Source organism: Lactuca sativa, chromosome 9, assembly GCF_002870075.4.
Source record: "Lactuca sativa cultivar Salinas chromosome 9, Lsat_Salinas_v11, whole genome shotgun sequence".
NCBI lineage: Eukaryota > Viridiplantae > Streptophyta > Magnoliopsida > Asterales > Asteraceae > Lactuca > Lactuca sativa.
In genome coordinates this window covers 216,653,686-216,672,289 of record NC_056631.2, presented here as the reverse complement: position 1 = coordinate 216,672,289, position 18,604 = coordinate 216,653,686, and the positions used below count along the sequence as shown (strand labels likewise).

Below are 18,604 nucleotides of genomic sequence, written 5' to 3'. Positions count from 1 at the left end.
ATAGCAACCTACTTCCATGAGCATAACCATGGCTTGGATGGAAACGGGTTCAAGACTCCTTTTATGACTCTAGAGGCTAAATATCACAGGAAAGAGGGATTGCTTGGCATACAACCCATGAGAAGCAACTTATCCTACTCAAAAGGGTCAAAAAGATCCACAAATCAACATTAAAGGAGATCTAAGCTATGGGTTATCAAGCTAAGAGCTTTTTACCTCAGAAGGCTGCCAAAGATGAATGTAATCCTGGATCTTGATCCTCTTCCGCAAGCTTGATAGCTCCAAGCTCTTCCAACTATCTTCTATAACACAAAAACACACTCAAAATCTCAAAGGAGAAGCACTCAATCGGATTAGGGTTTTTGGAGGACATGGAGGCTGGTAAGGGAGGCCCAAATGGGAATTAAGTGGCTTAAATAGGGTGCAAAACCCCGAAAATAGGGTTTCCTCCTGGCAGACCTACTCGTCGAGTCCATGCTTAGACTCGCCGAGTAGACCCTTTAAACCTCATGTCCTCTCTAGCATCTACTCGACGAATTAGGGCTACTAACTCGTCGAGTAGCTCAAAAATAATACTTTAATAATTTAATTACATACCAGAAATTGAGCATTACAAAACAAATATTTTGAAGTTTATTTTTGGAGGCATGACCTAGTCTCTTGTGCCATATCTTTGTGTCCATCCTTACTTACGTGATCTTTACTCTTTCATCCATTCCTTCCATGTTGTATAGACCACCCTCGCATCTATCCATGCCGATCAGCTTCCTCGAGCGTAAGCCCTGAATAAAACAGAATTTTGGAAAGAAAGTCATAAAGTAATTTAGGTCATTGGTTATTTTGCTTATGGAAAGTATATTGCATTTAAATTTTGGTATGAACAAGACATCGTCAATCTTCATGTCATTTGGTAATTGTGCACTACAAAAACCGTTGACTAGAACATTGTCACCATTAGGTATACTTACTGGTATGCCACTGTCGATTCTCTTTAAGTTTCAGAGATTTGATTCACAGCAAGCAACATATATGGTGGCTCCTTAATCAATGATCCAAGTAGGTTTGAAATTAAATTTACCTGTCATTTGATCTATGGTTTCTGAGTATCACCTAGTTGCTTCATTAGTTTGGTATATTGCTCAAGAGTGAGTCCATGTATGGGGCTAGTTTCCTGTTCCGCGTTTGCAACTTCGGGTTTTGCTTTATCGCCTTTCTTGGTTTTGTATTGGGTTTCTTTTGACGTGTGTCCCACCAATCAGGGTATCATATCTTCTCAAAACACCCTTCAATGGTGTGGCCATTTTTCCCACAATGCTTGCACTTCATGTTTTCCCAATTGACCTTCTTTTTTCAGTGTGGATTTTATCAACATCAGACAAACGCATTTGAAGAGCGGAGGCTTCCATATTTGTTTTTCTTGCTACGGTAATGTTTCATTGTTGCTCATCTCATTTTTTGACACAAGGTGACAATTGGTACCATGAAAAGGCATTGGTTTGGTACTTGGTATTTGCGTTTTAACAATGTCGAAGACATCATCAAGTCCCATGAGGAATTCATAAATGTGTTCCTTCTCCTTTGCTTCAACTAGTCTCTTTCCTAAATCACATGTACACATGCCGCAAGTGCATCTTGGTGTTGGAGATGTCAACTGGATCTCATCCCATACGCCTCTCAATTTTGTAATAAAATAGGCTGAAATAGATTTGATTATCTTAACTCATTGTTGTTAGGGGTCTTTTTAACTCATACGCAAAACGTGTGCATACTTGACACTATTGTGTATCTCTTTTTCCATTGGTGTAGTCAACCAACCATTTATTATGGCGTCGCTTTGTTGCCAAGCATTCAATTCTGGTGATCTGTCATTAAGTTGGTTTATAGTCCCGTCAATGAATCCTGCATGATTCTTGGCAAACAAGAAAGCGTTCATCTCTCTTGCCTAGTTGGCATAATTGTTGTCGTTGAGGCATTCATTAACATGTAGTTGTCGGGGATAATCGTTTGGGTGGATATAGAATGGATAATTTGGATCGGAGGATGGTTTATCGGTGGTGTGTTTCCTCACCACTCCCTTTGCCGTTGTCTCCGGTCATGGCGGTATTGTTTTAGGGTCCGCAGGCTAGAGAACTTGTGTTTGATGATACCATGAAAAAATTAATACGTTTATTGGAAAATTGACTTATCATGAAAGAGGCTTTTGCCTTTGTTTAAATACACGATGGAATAAGAGATAACTCATATACTATAGGAGATCTATTTACATACAAAGATACGTATCAATCTCTTCCTATTAATAATAGATTTCTTACTGTTATGGGTCGGTTTTTGTCGGTCTGCGGAATATATAATTTTAATGAATTCATTCACAAATTGAATTTTCTTATGAAGGCGTGGTGATGCATAATAGTAAGGGGTTTGTAAATTATTCCATTAGAGGGTTTCGAGAAAGTTAAAAGTTTCAAGGGGTTTGTAAATTGTAATAGTGTTATCGTTTACTCTTTTAAAGACATCACGCCAAAGTTTTGATTTTCAGGTGTATCTTCATAAAAAGGTTGGCAATGGCAATTCAGAGGACTCCTCGGTTTGGAGACTTTTTACACTTTTAGTCCCCTCAACTTATTTTTGTGCACTTTAGTAATGAACTTTCCAAAATCACTTTATCAAATTTGTGTGCACTGAACTTTCCAAAATCACTTTAACAAAGTATGTAGAATTAAACTTTTGGAAAAAAAGTTTCACAAAAATAAATTGAACAACTAAAACCGGACAAATGGAATAATTTGCTTTATAATGGCTACTTTTGACCTTTTCCCTAAAATTTACCCAATAATTAACTACAATACCCTGTTAAAACGACATAAATAAGACAATTTTGAAAAATTCATTAACGACTAAAAACAAACAAATTGAAAGACCGAAATAACCTTAACATATACTAAATTTCATTTCATTTTCGTTCAACCATGCACATAACAATTTACATCTTCCGATTCTTTTGAAAGATTTCATTCCTAAAAAAAACGTTGTGACTAAATATCATTTTACCTTTTCCAAAATAAAATTAAGTCCTTTTAACATGGTCCAAAAACTATTAAAAAAAAAAAAAAAAAAAAAAAAAAAAAAAAAAAAAGGGATTAACAAACATGTTACAAACAACCGAAATCAATTGATACAAACATTTGATAAATGACATGACATGATCCTTTAATCTTTGAAAATGAGAAACCTTGGTCTTGATTTTACTTTGACCCAATTGCAAATGACAATTTTGGGCGTGATTTGTTTTTACCGAGTAGTTTTTGTTGTTTTGCACGTTCTTCCTCCTCTTGTTGTTTTTTTCTATGTAATTCTTCTTCTTTTTGTCTTTGGAGTTCTTCAAGTTCCCTATATCGTTCTTCTTCCCTTCTTTGTTGCTCCATTGCTTCTCTCCTTTGACCTTCTTCAATTCTCTTTCGGTTCTCTTCTACTAACCTTTCCAACTCTTCTTTCTCCTTTCGCGCTTGCTCCTATTTTTATTTTTTTATTTTTTTTAAATAAAAAAAAAAAAAAAAACAACCCATAAAAACAATTTTAAAAATTTTAATAAATACCTCTTTTCTTGTAGCCTCAATAACTGCAGCTTCTTTCTCTCTCTCAAGTTGCTCAACAACATCTCTCACAACTTTCTTCCTTCCCTCCTCCAATCGTATCTTAATTTCCATCTTAATATATTCAGAACTTAATCTTTCTTCGACTTTCTTCCTTATAGCTTCCTCCACTCTTCTTTCAGTTTCTTCCTCCAATAACTTCAATTCCGCTTCTTGTTGACGCCTGATAAAAAAAAAAAACATATATACAAAAAAACATTAAACAAAAGAAAAGTCATTAATCGTTTATTCACAAACCAATATGCTTTATTAGCATACAAAGACACATTTAATTTTCCATATTTCCAATTTTCATACGTATTTGTTTGTCTTGTCTTTTTCTTTTTTTACACTAACAAATGACAAACTGACCTTTATGTCGACAAGAGCAATATTTATAAGCGTATGTTTGTGTATGCTTTATACCTTTAACGAGTTCCTGATCAAATAAAACAATTAGTTGAACAACTATAGCTGAAGTATGATAATATCTTCCTTCAATATAGCCTGTGGAGAAAAATGTCAAAGTAACCTTTTTGCAATTTTAAACCCTATGGTTTATAGTTTCATGTTTAGATTACAACATAAATCTATAAAGCTAAAAATCCAAAGTTTCCAATATCATATATTCATATTAAGGTGCGTTATTTAGTTGGGTAAAGGGTATTTTGGTCTTTCAATAAAAAGGAAGAAAGGAATTGAATTCCATTCCTTTCATCCTCCCCCACGAATGGTGAAAATCCGTTAAATATGGAATCTATTTGGCAACCAAATACACAACGGAATGGAATCTTGAATTCCTAACCCATTGGAATCCATGAACAAAACACACTCTTGGATTCTCTGATTTGGAATTGCTCACAGAAGCATGTGATGAAAAGTCGATAAAGGAAGCAAATAGAATTTTATATACACAAATTCTCCAAGCATATATCATGAAAACAAGAGTTATCCTCATTACAAGTCTAGAAATGTGAATTCATGACAATTATTAAAATAATATCCTCTAGCTCAAATTTCAGCATGAGTTAGCACTTAAAATGTATATATCTTTTAAGAGGATGCCAAAGTAGAGTTCAAAATGCCTTCACAAATGCTATAAATATCTGAAGAGCAAGATACAAGTACATCCAAGAAGAAAAGAATTTGCATGATGAAATGAGAAGAGGATAATACAAGAGTTTCTAGCAAATGATATACCTTTTCTTTTGTTCATCTTCTTCTATTTTGGTTTTTTCAGTGACAACTTTGCGCTCAATAGGGGCAATACTGGAAGACTTAGGTAAAGGAGACAATGAGGTGCTCCTACTTTTTTGTCTTTTATGACGCCTTGGTGTTGGTGAGCGACTCTTGTGTCTTCTAGGAGATATTGATCGGCTTCTTCGTCTATAAAAAACAAGAAAACAAATGAGAAATGGTTTATATGTTTAAAAAAAAATAACAGTTAAGACCATAATACCCACCATACTGTCTGACCTAGCACAATAGAGATAAAAGCAATTTACAGTTACCTCTTATATTGCTAAGTACAAACTGTGAGCTCCATCTTTTATCACAAGAAACCGCTAAATGTCACAATCGAGCAAGAAAAGAGCACGAATCAGCACCCATCACCTGCTCACTCCCCATTTGGAGGGGAGCAATTGCTTTATTATGTTTTTTTCTTTTTATTTGTACAAAAGGGATGGATTGATTGTTTCTGAGTTATGTTACATTTAGTATGCTCTTCGCAAGACTCTTCTATATGCCTTTTCAAGATTTAGTTGAAGTCGGATCTCTTACGAGATATGTTTTCAAGTCAAAAACTTGGAGAAAGATTTTGAGGGTCATCAAAACCAAATATCACAGGTTTCATATGAATACTGCTACATGTCATTCGAGCATTAAGAGGAAAGCATATATTGAATTCAAGTAAAAACCCAATGTTTCTGGTGAAAGCTCCTGTCAAATATGCAGTCCATATCTATTAATCATTGCTCCACCCTATGATGAAAGTTCCTCTCTAAATTCTTCCTCATGACTGAATAATAAGAACTGTGTTTGTACAGAAACAATCTCACAAACACAGTATGGCTGCAGCATCCTAGATTTGTACAGATAGAAGCCAAGTACCAGAGAAAACCGAAAAAAGTTCTTAAATTTGGAGAGTTAATGCTCTTTTAAGCTCGATGAAGCCAAAAACAATCACATAACTTTAACTATGGCACATATCATAACGCCCAAACATCACTCGAAGTAAAAGATAAGAACTTAACTGTTTAAAATCATAGAGAAATATTGATAAAACTCACAAAAGTGTACTAAGAATTAAAAATCTACATTCAGTTGACTGCTAAAAAATCAAACGCACAGGGATTAGGATAATCTTAATCGGGTATCAATCACCTGCTATGAGAATAAGGAGATCGGCTGCTTCTATCTCTTCGGCTTCTGTATCGTCGGCTGCTATACCTGTGTACCACCGGCGACGGTGACCTTGAATACCTCCGCCTTTTATACGACGGTGACCGAGACAATTCCCTATCTCGAGCCATATCTCCACCAATAGATTATATCTAAAACACAAAGTATCTCCTGAAATTGTAGTATTTTTCCGATATTAATACGAAGTTTTATAAGAAACAGATTGACTGAAATTATAGCGAAAAATTATAAAAATTTCGTATTGGTAGTTGAAATTTCTGACGAATCATAACCACGCATTCACCTGTCAAGACGATTAGTAAGATGTGCAGAAGACGATCGTACCTGAAAAGGCGTTGGAACCCTAGAATGTAGATTGTGTCCTTTTTTTTCCTTTCAGTTTTAGAACTTCAATCCTAACCAAACACGGATGAGAAATAATAACTGTGGGAATCTAAGGGGCTCTTTATGACATTAAATGTAATATAGTAATGCTTATCAAGTTTTTATTTGAAATTGCAAATTACTCCCTTAACTTTTAATTTTACCTTTTTAGTCTAAAAAACTAAAATAAACCAACACATTTAGTCAATTCTATGGTCTAGAAACAAATAAACCAACACATTTATTTATGTTATTGATCTAAAAAAAATTAGGCAGTTTCTTTTCTTCTCTAGTTGAAGGGAAAGGGAAAATGATCAAAAGCTTATGTTTTTATAATGTTGTTAATAAAGAAAAGTTGTCGGTTTGTTTCTTTCCAAATGAAGGGGAAAAAAAAAACTTATGTTATCACAAATCCGTCATAATATTTGATAACGGTAAGAAATTAAAAATATGAAACATTTTTTATCATAAAATCATTTAAAATCTTTTCTTTTTGTTTCTTTTCCATTCTCAATCCTTTTCTAAAAAAATATATTCAGAACTTTGTATAACATTTAGAATATGTTTAGCAAAATTAGGTGGCAACAGATTGCTATCAGAAATTGATGATCGGTAGTTGATATAACTTTTACTTATTGTTCAACATTTTAAAAGTGTAAAATTACCTATAAACCAAAAACAAAAAGCACCCAAAGCTACTTGAAGTAGCTTTTACATTTTAATCTAAAAGTTCATACCTGCAAACAAAACTTTTTTTATTATGAGTTTTTTCTTAAAAACTAAAAATTCTCAAAAATTGGCTGTCGAACATCCCTTTAATAAGCTTATACCTTCCCTGAAACGAGAGACTTATTTCTAGTGAAAGATTTTAACATGGATGTGATCCCATTTTAAGTGAAAACTAAAGTTTCATATTACTCTCTGTTAAGGTGAAACTCAGTCTAATTGGGGCATACCAAATATAAAGATATAGGCCCCGTTTGATACGCATTTTTCAAGGTTCAAACAGATCTTTCTGGCTAAATGGACCGGAAATACTGTTTGATTTGCACAAAAGAAAGGGTCTTTTCCTGTAAGATATGTCTTTCCCAAAAAGCCCCAAAATCATATCTTTCTGGCTAAATGTGCTGGAAAGACAATTATACTTATACACCAAACCCCGCATCTTTCTTTCTTTATTGGATTATTAATTTTTTTTAAATAACTTTTTTTTAATTTATTTTTTATTGAATTATTACTTTTTTTCATCATTCGGCACAGTCAATCAAATGTACAATCAAACAGCATGGTTTCTTTCCCAGTCAGAAAACGTTCCCAGACATCACTTTACCAGACAGCACTTTTCCAAACAGAAACTATCAAACGGGACCATAATTACAAATACTTATAATTCTATTCTAGTAATTTGAACATGATATAGTTAAATCTCAAACTGGATTTAAAATTTAGGAATAGCTAGCGTGATAAACCTTTGGTGAGAATGTTGGCACATTGATTAGGGTTTGACTACTAATTGCTATATATATATATATATATATATATATATATATATATATATATATAGTGATTATGTATTATGTAGGTACGTAATTTGTTTACATGATAGTTTTTTTAAGTAGCATAGTAGCAGATGTTTGATTTGGTTTTGTAAACATGAGACCTCACTCCTCTAACAGCATCAGTACATTATCCCAATTCTGCAGTTTCGCACCATCTCTAACAGCATGAGTACATTATCTCAATTCTGCAGTTTCGCACCATCAATAGGCATGTCACTGTCCTTGTCTTGTAGTGTACTGCATAAAACCCAACAAAACTGCTACTAATATTGATACTGATATTGATATTGATACTAACACTGATTTTCTGATGTACTGTTTGGATTGGTGGTTTCATAAGCTTACATGTCAGCACCATAATCAAGCAAAAGGGCAACGCATTCTTTCTCTCCATAAGCAGCAACATAGCGCAAGGGGGTGTCGTTATTATTATCTAAAGCAACAACTTTGGCTCCAACCTCAAGGAGAACTTTTGCACATTTCACCAACACAAATATATAAATATATAAGCAATTGAGAATTAAGTTAATTAATTAATTTAATGGAAGGAAGATACTAAAAATCTTACTTCCCCAAATCCACATGCGAAATGCAAGGCTCTCCTTCCCTCTGAATCTTCCTCCTCCTTGTCTCCCCCATAATATAATGCTCTCATTAAACCCTATATTTATTTCATTTTTTATTTTAATTTCAACTTATGATATCAGTATATAAAATACAAAAATGCACCACATACTTTCACCATTTTGTCAACTTAGCCCCTTAACTATTTTCTTTAATCATTAAACCATCATTTTTTTACCCATGTTTTTTATAAATAAATAAAAATAGAGAAAAATGTTTGTGACGATTGAGTACCTGCAAATTACCAATGATAGCAGTCTTATGAACAATACACTCTTTTTTTTCAGCATCAACTTTTTTGACTGGAAGACTCATTTCTTCACCAAATTTAATCAAAAGATCTTTGGCATTCCAGTATCTAATATTTAAGCACAAAAAGGTTATTAAAAAAAACAATGTAAAAGTGTATAATGTTGTTGTAAACAGTTACCTTTTAGCAATGTACTTCCATTGATTTGTTTATTATAGCATCTTACTTTCATTTCTTCACAAATACCCAATTAATATCATAGCAATGTCATATATAAATAATACACAAACCGATTTTCAAAGTACAATTTCTTAATAAGAAAAAGAGTAATTAAAAGTAAAAAAGTTGTAATAAAAACGAAATGCAAGTAGGTTGCTATATTACACAAATAAATGAAAGTATGTTGCTTAAAAGCAAGAAAATAGCAACATATTAACTGATCAACATCTATTTCAAAGAGAACATCATTTAAGTGGCTTGAGAGGAACTAGACTTGTTCAATTCCCAAAATAAGAGCACTCACTCTGACTCCTAGAGAGCTAGTTGTGAGCTCAAAAACCCTAATTATTAAACCATCGATTAATCTTGTATCAATCATCATCTTAAAGCAATCTAAAAGTTTGAAGTTGATATAGTCAACACAAAGAACAAACCGGTGTCGATTGTAGTAGGCGTGACATCAGGAACCTTCTCGTTCACCTGCAAATGAAACATAATCAAAATCATCGATCAAAAAAACTTCACACGGGTGTAAGTCGATTCAAGTTTAAAATAAATCCAGACTACCATATACAGACTAGAGACATTCAAATTTGACGAAGATTAAGACTACATTGAATCGAACTGTGACGTGATTGAAAAGAATTACAGGTTTTCTCAGATATAATTATATGCAAATGGCATCTGACATGATAAGGTGACGCATCATTTGATTAGGTATTGTGTTTCCCCCTTCTCTCCCGAAGAAGATCAATCACAGAAGGTTGAAAGAACAAAAGTGCAGCAAAATCAGGCGAAATGTAACGATATAAATAGGGAAAATGAATTATAAGCCCAACAAAGTTTCCAAAGCGTTCAAAAAACCCCAATTATCTTTTGTCTGTTCAAGAAAACTCAACGAACTTAAGATTTTGTCTAAAAAGCCCAACTAACTTACACTTCTCATTTATGGTCAACCGGCTAATGAAAGTCAACGAATGACATGGCTTATGACGTGTAATTAAATATCAGAAAATGATTTGTAAGACCAACGAAGTTTCAAAAGTGTTCACAAAACCCCAATCATGTTTTGTTGGTTGAAAAAAACCCAACGAACTTATGTTTTTGTTCAATTCTCATTAGAGGCAACCAGATTAATTTGGTATACAACTAGTTGGAAAATGACATGACATTATATTTAATGACATGGAATACAGAGATTAGAATTGCCCTTTATATATCGATTTAGCCCTAAACTTTTTTTTCTGGATGATCCTCCGTTCTAAATGTCCAAATCCAAGAAGAGTGTCCACATCTATAAGGGTTTTCATCATCAAATATCTTCTTTGTGGATATTGAGTTGGACATCAACGATTGAGAGTAAGAATAAGAAGTAGCTATTACAAGAGCTCGAACACAGACAACGTTTGTTTTTCTCTTCTCGAAACCCTAAATCGATATATAAAGCGTAATTCTAATCTATTTATTTCATGTTATTAAATATAATGTCATGTCATTTGCCAACTAGTTGTATACATAATGAATCTGGTTGCCTCTAATGAGAATTGAACAAAAGCGTAAGTTCGTTGGGTTTTTTTCAACAAACAAAACATGATTGGAGTTTTTTGAACGAATTTGAAACTTCGTGGTCTTACAAATCATTTTCCGATATTTAATTACACGTCATAAGCCATGTCATTCGTTGACTTTTATTAGCCGGTTGACCCTAAATGAGAAGTGAACAAAGTGCAAGTTAGTTGGGCTTTTTTAGACAAAATGTTAGTTTGTTGGGTTTTATTGAACAGACAAAACATAATTGGATTTTTTGAACAGTTTGAAAACTTCGTTGGGTTTATAAGTCATTTTCCCATATAAATATGGAAAATATAGTAATAAAGCAATCAAACACGAAGAAAAGAGTATAATTAACAAACCTTCGATATCCTTCTCCTCCGCACATCATCTGCTAGCTTAGGTCACTCGTTGTCACCCTTGCTTTCACATCCATCAGCTTCTCCTCCATGAACATCTACGTTTCCAGATTGATCTTCATCCTCGAATTCTTCGCCCTCTTCTTCATCATACTCATTTCCAACATCGTCGCCGCCATTCATCGATTGTTGCTGCTTTTGTTCCCGCTTCTGCTTGTCGTAGTACTGGACCTGAACGTTCCCTCCATCATTCATCTCGTATTGAGCCGAGTGCGGTGGTGGTGATCGAAGTTCAAAGTCTATGGACTTCCTTCTAGCTCTGCCCTTGATCGGATTGATCCAACTTGATGAAGGGTTAGTGTTTCTTCGTGCAGTCATTTACCCTTTTTCTCTCGAATCGTTGAGTGGCAAACTGGCTCTAATACCATTCGGAAATTCTGCGTAAGTAGGAGTTGCATGCCGCGAAACCTTAAAAAATTAAAATGGTTCAATCATTTATAGGTTGGAAAATTTCAGCCCAACCCAAACCTTTTTATTTAAATAGATATATATTCTCAATCCAATCCAACTTTTCTAATAAATTGGTTGTTACCGGGTTGACCCGTTTATATAATTTATAATCCAATCTATTAAGTATATGGATTAAACCTGGTTTAACTCATTTAAAATAAAAAAAATTAATTAACTAAATATTAAACCACTTAAATTAGTTCAAAGCTTAAATAAACTTTGAAAGTATAATAAATGCACAATCTTAATTCATAAATACAAAGAAATTATTCAAATAACATTAAAGATATGTAATTTCGAAATGATTTTAAAGAGTCACTTGTATTATAATACAAAGAAAAAAAATAGGAATTAGGATTGCATTTTCTAAAACATAAAACATTGTAATTTATAAATTAATAATTAGATTAATACATGGTAATATTAAATAGTTTTTAAATTAAATATATAATGAAGTTAAATGGTTTGATGGGTTGAAAATTGGTTGACAATATTTACCCAACCTAGCCTATTTAATTAAATGGGTTAGGCGGATTAACCCATTTATCCTAAATAGGTTGAAAATCTCAACCCAACCTGCTAATTTTGAGTTAATTTTGGGTTGGGTTCGGGTTAAGTTGGTGGGTTGGGTCGATTTTTTTCGATTCTAAAAAATTATGTAGTTACAAAACATAATTTATAATAAAATTTGTAAAAATGAAAAAGAAAAGTTTAAAAATTATGTAAAAAGGACAATATCAAAAGTCTACGTTGTATATCAACAAACTGCGGTTTCTAAGGGAAAAAAAAAACTAATTGTGTAAAAGTAAATTCGTAAAAAGTTGAAAAAAAAAAACTATGTAAAATTGTATAAAAAGTTTGTAAAAAATATAAGCTTTAAAAACACACAAATAAAGTTATAGAAATTAGGAAAATTTTGTAAAAAATGTTTGGATAAATTTATAAAAATCACCATTTCCGTGGTTAAATCATTTACAAGTCATGACTTAATCATATAATGAACTTTTATATCAAAATTAATTATCCTCTATGTATAACTTATCAATATACCACTTAATTGATTAAGGTATAAGCTCAATTTCATCGAATTAGAGTTTGTTATCCTTTTTCTCAAATTTAACAATTCAACCATGATTTTAGCTTGAGAGCATGATTATAATGTTAGCTACACTAATATCCTCAAGTATTACACCCATAATCACATGTATTTCAGTTAGAGTTCTCATACCTAAAGCTAACAATCCTCAAGTATTACACCCAAAATCACATGTATTTCAATCATACCCAAAGCTAACAACAATTCTCCTTTGAATTTACCTCCAATTCAAGATGTAGGAGTTTGCTTCATAATCCTCCTTTGATTCCTTTTGAAAACCATTTATCTACAGCTCAATAACTTCATCACATAATCCCCTTTGCCTTCTAAAACTCAAATGTATTAAAAAAAAAGTAAAAACAAACTCATTTCTGCTTATACGATGTCCTTGATGTCGATATTGATGTGTCATGTCAAGCCAGTGGCAGACTTATGTGGTGCCCGAGGGTCTCGAGCCACCACTCCGATTTTGACCGTTAGTGTAAAAAAAATGTTTTTCTATTAGGTATAACGTCATGAAATATAAGTGTCACTATTATTCTATATTTGTTCGGAATTTTTTTTGGTATCACCACTACTCAAATTTTCTACGTCCGCCACTGTGCCAAGCCCTTGAGCGCACTGCACGATTATTTAATGATGTCAGCTTTCAAACTCTTACGCGCCACGTTTGTCATTTGTGCGCATCGCGCTTCTCGTCTATATTTTAACAATATCAACGTACTATCTCACTTATCACGTATTCAAAGTACATTACCCTCAACACTTAGATTATTTTCAACAGCTTACTAACACCATTCACGTTGGTAATGCGTCACATAGCACCTCAATTTTCCTATCAACATGTTACATCACTCGTAATAATATCTGCTATGAAAAACAAGTGTCACACAAACACGTAGAACTTTATAATGAAAACCTAAAATGTCAGAAGTACAATGGGAAGAAGAAGATGGGGAGGATGAAAATAAAGAAATGGGGTTCTCGAAACATGCAACTGTAACACCCATGCTTTTGTATAATAAAATACAATGGGTTTGAAAACATTATTTTATAAACTTTGAGTAAGGTTTACAACACGATCCAAAGAAAAGCTAAAACAATTTACTTGTTATTTTAAAAGTAATTTACCACGTGTACAACTGATAACTTTCAAACCATACTAAAGCAGTGAATTTACATACATTACAGAAACCATGTGCAATTTTAATCCTTCAAAAGCCCACTGTCAACAATGCAATCACAAATCTTCTAGCACTTCATATCTAAATCTAGAATACATGGCATTTAAAAAAAAATAATGTCTCGTGAGCTACATAATCATTTGAACAAACTTTTCATTTCCACATGCTTTATATGATTTAACATATGTTCACAAAGTACATATTCATAAACACAATTAACTCTTAACGCCTTCTCGAATCATATATTCAAGTTTCGCATAGTCATTTGGTTATAAACTGATCCAATCATTATTAAATATTTGATAAAAACTCTTTCATTTCAACTTACTTTATACAATGTAGTTTACATGTATGTAATGCATGATTAAAATCAAAATGATCTTACAGGCCTTCCCGTATCACGCTCACGTATTGACATACGGTCCTTCATATCGATCCAAATCTTAGGGTAAATTATAGCAATCAATCATTACCAAAATAGGAAGAACAAATCAATTCATTGAAGTACAATAAGCTTAAAATCATGATCACAACACATGAAACAACACCATACTAGCAATTCAAAACATTTACAGCAATTACAAGCAATTCCTCTAAGGTTCACTAGCTCAAGCTTGCTAGAGAAGATGCTCTAACCTTTTGATCCATTAAATAGAGGTTTGATTATTGTTTTCCTTGCAATCACTTGATTAAATCTTCAATTCTTGGTGGAAAGAGCTCCAAAATTGCCTCAAGAAGTTGTCCTATGAAGTGGGAAAGATTGTGATAGTTTGGCTACAAATGAACCTTTATCCTCTTTCTTTTAAACATCGTCACGATTATACATTCACGTTACACCATCATGTAACTCTACAAAGGCCCCAAACTAGTAATCTACTTCTTAGAATCTTGTTTTAGCATTTTGGCATACTTACACGATCATGTAATCATTCTTGATTACCAATATTAAAATTTTACTCTCGTTCCTTTCTTTTTAGGTACTTCGGGATGATTACACAACCGTGTAAGGCCTTCACACGATCGTGTAATGCCCTCTGGTACACACTTAGACAATGTATTTTATACTATATACTTCTGCGACTCATAATTTCCTCATACGAACTTAGATTTGACGAATTTAATATCCACCCAACTGTATCAAAGTGAACTATAACTTTCTTATAATAAGTTTCTACTGAAAAGTTATACATTTTCAGGTATACATGTTTCACACTACAATACTTCATCATTACAATTTTTAGTACTACCTCTTTACATATTTATAGAAAATACAAGTTATAACACTAAGTTATTTTTTGGGTCGCTCAAGGACTTTATGTGATATAATAGGGTCATTATAGTTTGATACAAGGACGCCCACTCAGTTTGATAATCCACATTTCAGCGCCTAAATTTTGTATGGATAAAATGGTTTTTATACAGAAACTTGGATTAATTTTTAAATAAAAAACCAAAATAATTACTAGGAATCGAACCCGGGTTCAAAACCATGCTTTTCTAAGACATCTAGGCTACAACGACTTGCATGTAACTTGAAATGTGCCTTCCTATAAAGTAATCTATATCTGACCCTAATTTAATATTTGAAATCCACTACAGAAACCGAACGAGGCAGAATAAAAACATGAAACATGACTGTTTTGTTATAATCATTCACTCTCTACAACGACAGACGATTGATTAAAGAGGTCAAACATGTGATTTGACTAAAAAAAATAGCACAAGACATGTAGCATAACAAGTTGGAATGAAAACCAAATCATTTCCATTACACTCACTCACCAAAAGCTTACACTTAAAGAAACGCATCCTTTTCCAACAGCTTCAATACATCGTTCTGGTTGTTCAGTTTCGCAACATCGATTGGCGTCTTCCCGTCCATGTTTTGTAGCGTACTGCATAAAACCCCCACAAAAATTAACTCAAAATACTGTCAACTGTCAACTGTCAACTGTCAACTGAGTGGTTAATGAACTTACACGGCAGCACCGTTATCGAGCAAAAGAGCAACACATTCTTTCCTTCCATAACCAGCAGCATAGTGAAGGGCGGTGTTTTTATTCTTGTCTAAAGCATCAACTTTGGCTCCGGCTTCAAGAAGAACTTGAGCACATTTCACCTGGAAAAGAAAAATATAAAATAAAATAAAATAATAGCCACCAAGATTAAAATTTAAATTTAAATTAATGTTTACCTCTCCATATCCACATGCAAAATGCAATGCTGTCCTTCCTTCTGAATCTTCCTCATCCTTATCTGCACCAGACTCTATTGCCTTCTTCAAACCCTATTTTATTTTGCAGGAAAATTATATTAATAACACCATTTTATCCCCTTAATTCTTTACTACAGTCATTAATTAAACCATTATAACTTTCTTACTAATATTTTCCCCCTTCTTAATTTTTCTTTTTAAACAGGAAAAATAGGTTTTAGTTTAAAAAAAAAAAAAGATTTGTGAAAAATGTTTGTAGTACCTCCACATCACCAGTGCTAGCAGTCTGATGAACAATAGAGTCATCTTCATTTACTTCTTCTTCTTCTTCTTCTTCAGCTTCACCTGCTCCTGAATTTCCACCAAAAGCTGTAGTAGGATCTCCTGTCACTGGAAGACCCATTGCTTCACCAAGTTTTGCCAGAACATCTTTGTCATTCCAATACCTAAATTCATACATACAAAAAGTTACATTTCTGCAACATTCTTTCATTCATTTACTTATTATGCAAGCAAGATTACTCACTTCATCATTGCTGTGGGCCCACCAGTTTCTATATCATCTAAAATATGTTTCAATGAAGGATCTTCTTTGATACGTGCCATCCGTTCTTCAAGCTGATCCTTTTGAGCTGGATTAGATAAACTCTCAAGCATCTGAGACATTGATGGATCCTGCCAATTCCAAATATCACACAATATCATAAATCCTTTTGTAATTTTGTACCATATTATTTATTATATAACAAAATACCTGCATCAAGGCAGATCCAAGGCGTTCAGCCATGTTCATGAACTGAGGGTTTTGCATAACCTGTTGCATGGTGGAATAGTATTGTTGTGTATCAAATTGTGGGAGACCTCCTGCTTCACCTCCATGAAAGGTCTTCTGGAGTTGCTCTGCCATTTGGTTGAATGATGGATCTTTTGCTATTTGTTCAGCTAATTCCTTTACACTTGGATCCTACATATATCAAGAGAAACAAAAGAATATGCTAGTGTACAACTACTAATGTACCTAGGTATTGTTAATTTTTGACTTAATGGATTTAAAAGGAGTACATTAAGTAGACCAGCCATAGATGAGAAGTCAAAGGGATTTGCAGGAATTCCAGCTCCTGGCATAGATGGTATTGCAGGTGTTGTTCCAGATTTGGTATTTGAGGAGCTTGATTCAGAGGGAGTTTTCTTCACAGCTGGATCAGTCTTTTCTTCTGAATACATTAAACATATATATGTAAGGATTTAAAGAGTTCATATAGAAAATAATACCCAACACAACACCTATGTAAGGAAGTCAGCTTTAATAACCCTTTCCTTCTAACTAAGGTTGTACACAAAAGGCTTCTTTCTCTTTTCATTATAGGTACTTGAGGTATAAACATTTCAAATCAAGATCAAAGTCAATAGATGAAGAACATCTATCGTTTATTGTGTTACTTCAAAATCATTAAAAAAAAAAATCATTTTTTACTGTTAAACACGTGATTTAGACGATTATGAAACCAATCAAAAAGATGTAGGGAGTAGTTAAGGCTTGAGGTTGATGCTTGATAGAGCAAATTCTGTGTCACAAAATGTAATCAAATAATATTATCTGATCAATATCTATTTTCAAAGAAAAACCTTAGTTCCATCTTCGCGTTTAATTGATTGAGGAGCTAGACTCAGGGAAAGGGATAGGAAACCTTCACTCCCAGGATAATCAGTCCCTATTTTTCAATGAGAACAATGATTTTTTTACCTAAAACGAATAATCAGTCTCTATTTTTAATAAGTTGCTTACAATGAACAGCGTAATTCTGTAATTCAACTACAAAAGAGCTGATCGACTTAATAAGAAGCTTAAATTGAACATCCTTTAATCTTCTATCAATCATCATCTTATAGCAATCTAAAAATTTGAAGTTGATCTAGTAATATCCACGTAAAATCAAAGCGCTATAATAAAATTAAAAACACACCGGTGTTGGTCTTAGGCTTGACATCAGAAACCTTTTCGTTCACCTGCAAAAGAAAAAAAAACAATATAAAATCATCAACAAACTTCTGCACAAATACAAGTCGATTCAAGTTAAAAGGCTCCATAAAACCGAATTAAACGACAAAAATAATACAGAAAAAAGAGTACGAATCCATTCAAAATTTTACAAAGTTCAAGGCTACAGTGAATCGAACTGTGACGTGACTGAACAGAAGTACAATTAACCAGATTCAAAAGAAAAACTAAACAAATTGAGCTCAAAACTGAATCACTTTACCTCCGACATGACGAGATTGCGAGGATAATCCTCCGTTATCGGGTGGGGAAACAAACTCAGATGATGAAGTGGAGTCGACAAAAAAAGGCAGAGAGGAACACGAAACTGTGGGCCACTGCAATCCTCGAGTATTTGACGAAATGAACGGCTTACGTACGGCTATGCCTGTTTGCTTCAGGATTTCGTCGGCCCAATCTTTTTTGGGCCCATCCTATTTTTTCTCATAGACCAATAAACAGGCCCAATAAGGTAAAAGCCAATAGCCAATTCACCAATTTTGGTTCAGATTAGACAAGTTGGGTTGCGAACTCTAAGTAATGTTTTTTCTAACATAGAATATCACTGTGAATACAATTCCTG

General features: G+C 33.4%; 3 protein-coding genes across 3 annotated transcripts; all 3 read right to left on the bottom strand.

Annotated features, from left to right (window-relative positions):
- Positions 1–3,149: 3,149 nt before the first annotated feature.
- LOC111919238 (uncharacterized protein At1g10890) lies at positions 3,150–6,531 on the bottom strand. The gene is made up of 5 exons (XM_023914850.2): positions 6,378–6,531; positions 6,015–6,203; positions 4,830–5,015; positions 3,594–3,813; positions 3,150–3,509 (listed from the first exon to the last, which is right to left on the bottom strand). The coding sequence occupies exons 2-5, from the start codon at positions 6,161–6,163 to the stop codon at positions 3,243–3,245; spliced, it is 822 nt and encodes a 273-aa protein (XP_023770618.1). The 5' UTR covers positions 6,164–6,203; positions 6,378–6,531; the 3' UTR covers positions 3,150–3,242.
- Positions 6,532–8,154: 1,623 nt separating this feature from the next.
- LOC111919253 (ankyrin repeat domain-containing protein 2B-like) lies at positions 8,155–11,356 on the bottom strand. Its single transcript, XM_023914864.1, has 5 exons — positions 11,028–11,356; positions 8,845–8,957; positions 8,544–8,636; positions 8,321–8,444; positions 8,155–8,212 (listed from the first exon to the last, which is right to left on the bottom strand). Exons 1-5 carry the CDS (start codon positions 11,354–11,356, stop codon positions 8,155–8,157), a joined length of 717 nt encoding a protein of 238 aa, XP_023770632.1.
- A 4,029-nt stretch (positions 11,357–15,385) lies between these two features.
- LOC111919239 (ankyrin repeat domain-containing protein 2B) lies at positions 15,386–18,381 on the bottom strand. Its single transcript, XM_023914851.3, has 9 exons — positions 18,245–18,381; positions 17,948–17,990; positions 17,046–17,197; positions 16,738–16,947; positions 16,510–16,658; positions 16,246–16,429; positions 15,963–16,055; positions 15,748–15,887; positions 15,386–15,663 (listed from the first exon to the last, which is right to left on the bottom strand). The coding sequence occupies exons 1-9, from the start codon at positions 18,251–18,253 to the stop codon at positions 15,564–15,566; spliced, it is 1,080 nt and encodes a 359-aa protein (XP_023770619.1). The 5' UTR covers positions 18,254–18,381; the 3' UTR covers positions 15,386–15,563.
- Positions 18,382–18,604: the final 223 nt, after the last annotated feature.

What these genes read in the sequence shown, in the direction of transcription:
- LOC111919238 (XM_023914850.2), bottom strand. Translation starts at nt 6,163, where the DNA reads ATGGCTCGAGATAGGGAATTGTCTCGGTCACCGTCGTATAAAAGGCGG. An exon ending in TCTCCTTATTCTCATAGCAG is followed by an intron (nt 5,016 to 6,014) that starts GTGATTGATACC and finishes TGTTTTTTATAG; the next exon opens with ACGAAGAAGCCGATCAATAT. An exon ending in GAAGATGAACAAAAGAAAAG is followed by an intron (nt 3,814 to 4,829) that starts GTATATCATTTG and finishes TTTTTTTATCAG; the next exon opens with GCGTCAACAAGAAGCGGAAT.
- LOC111919253 (XM_023914864.1), bottom strand. Translation starts at nt 11,356, where the DNA reads ATGACTGCACGAAGAAACACTAACCCTTCATCAAGTTGGATCAATCCG. An exon ending in GAAAGCAAGGGTGACAACGA is followed by an intron (nt 8,958 to 11,027) that starts GTGACCTAAGCT and finishes CTTAAATATTAG; the next exon opens with ATACTGGAATGCCAAAGATC. An exon ending in TCATAAGACTGCTATCATTG is followed by an intron (nt 8,637 to 8,844) that starts GTAATTTGCAGG and finishes AAATAAATATAG; the next exon opens with GGTTTAATGAGAGCATTATA.
- LOC111919239 (XM_023914851.3), bottom strand. An exon ending in CTATGGCTGGTCTACTTAAT is followed by an intron (nt 16,948 to 17,045) that starts GTACTCCTTTTA and finishes TGATATATGTAG; the next exon opens with GATCCAAGTGTAAAGGAATT. An exon ending in GGGCCCACAGCAATGATGAA is followed by an intron (nt 16,430 to 16,509) that starts GTGAGTAATCTT and finishes GTATGAATTTAG; the next exon opens with GTATTGGAATGACAAAGATG.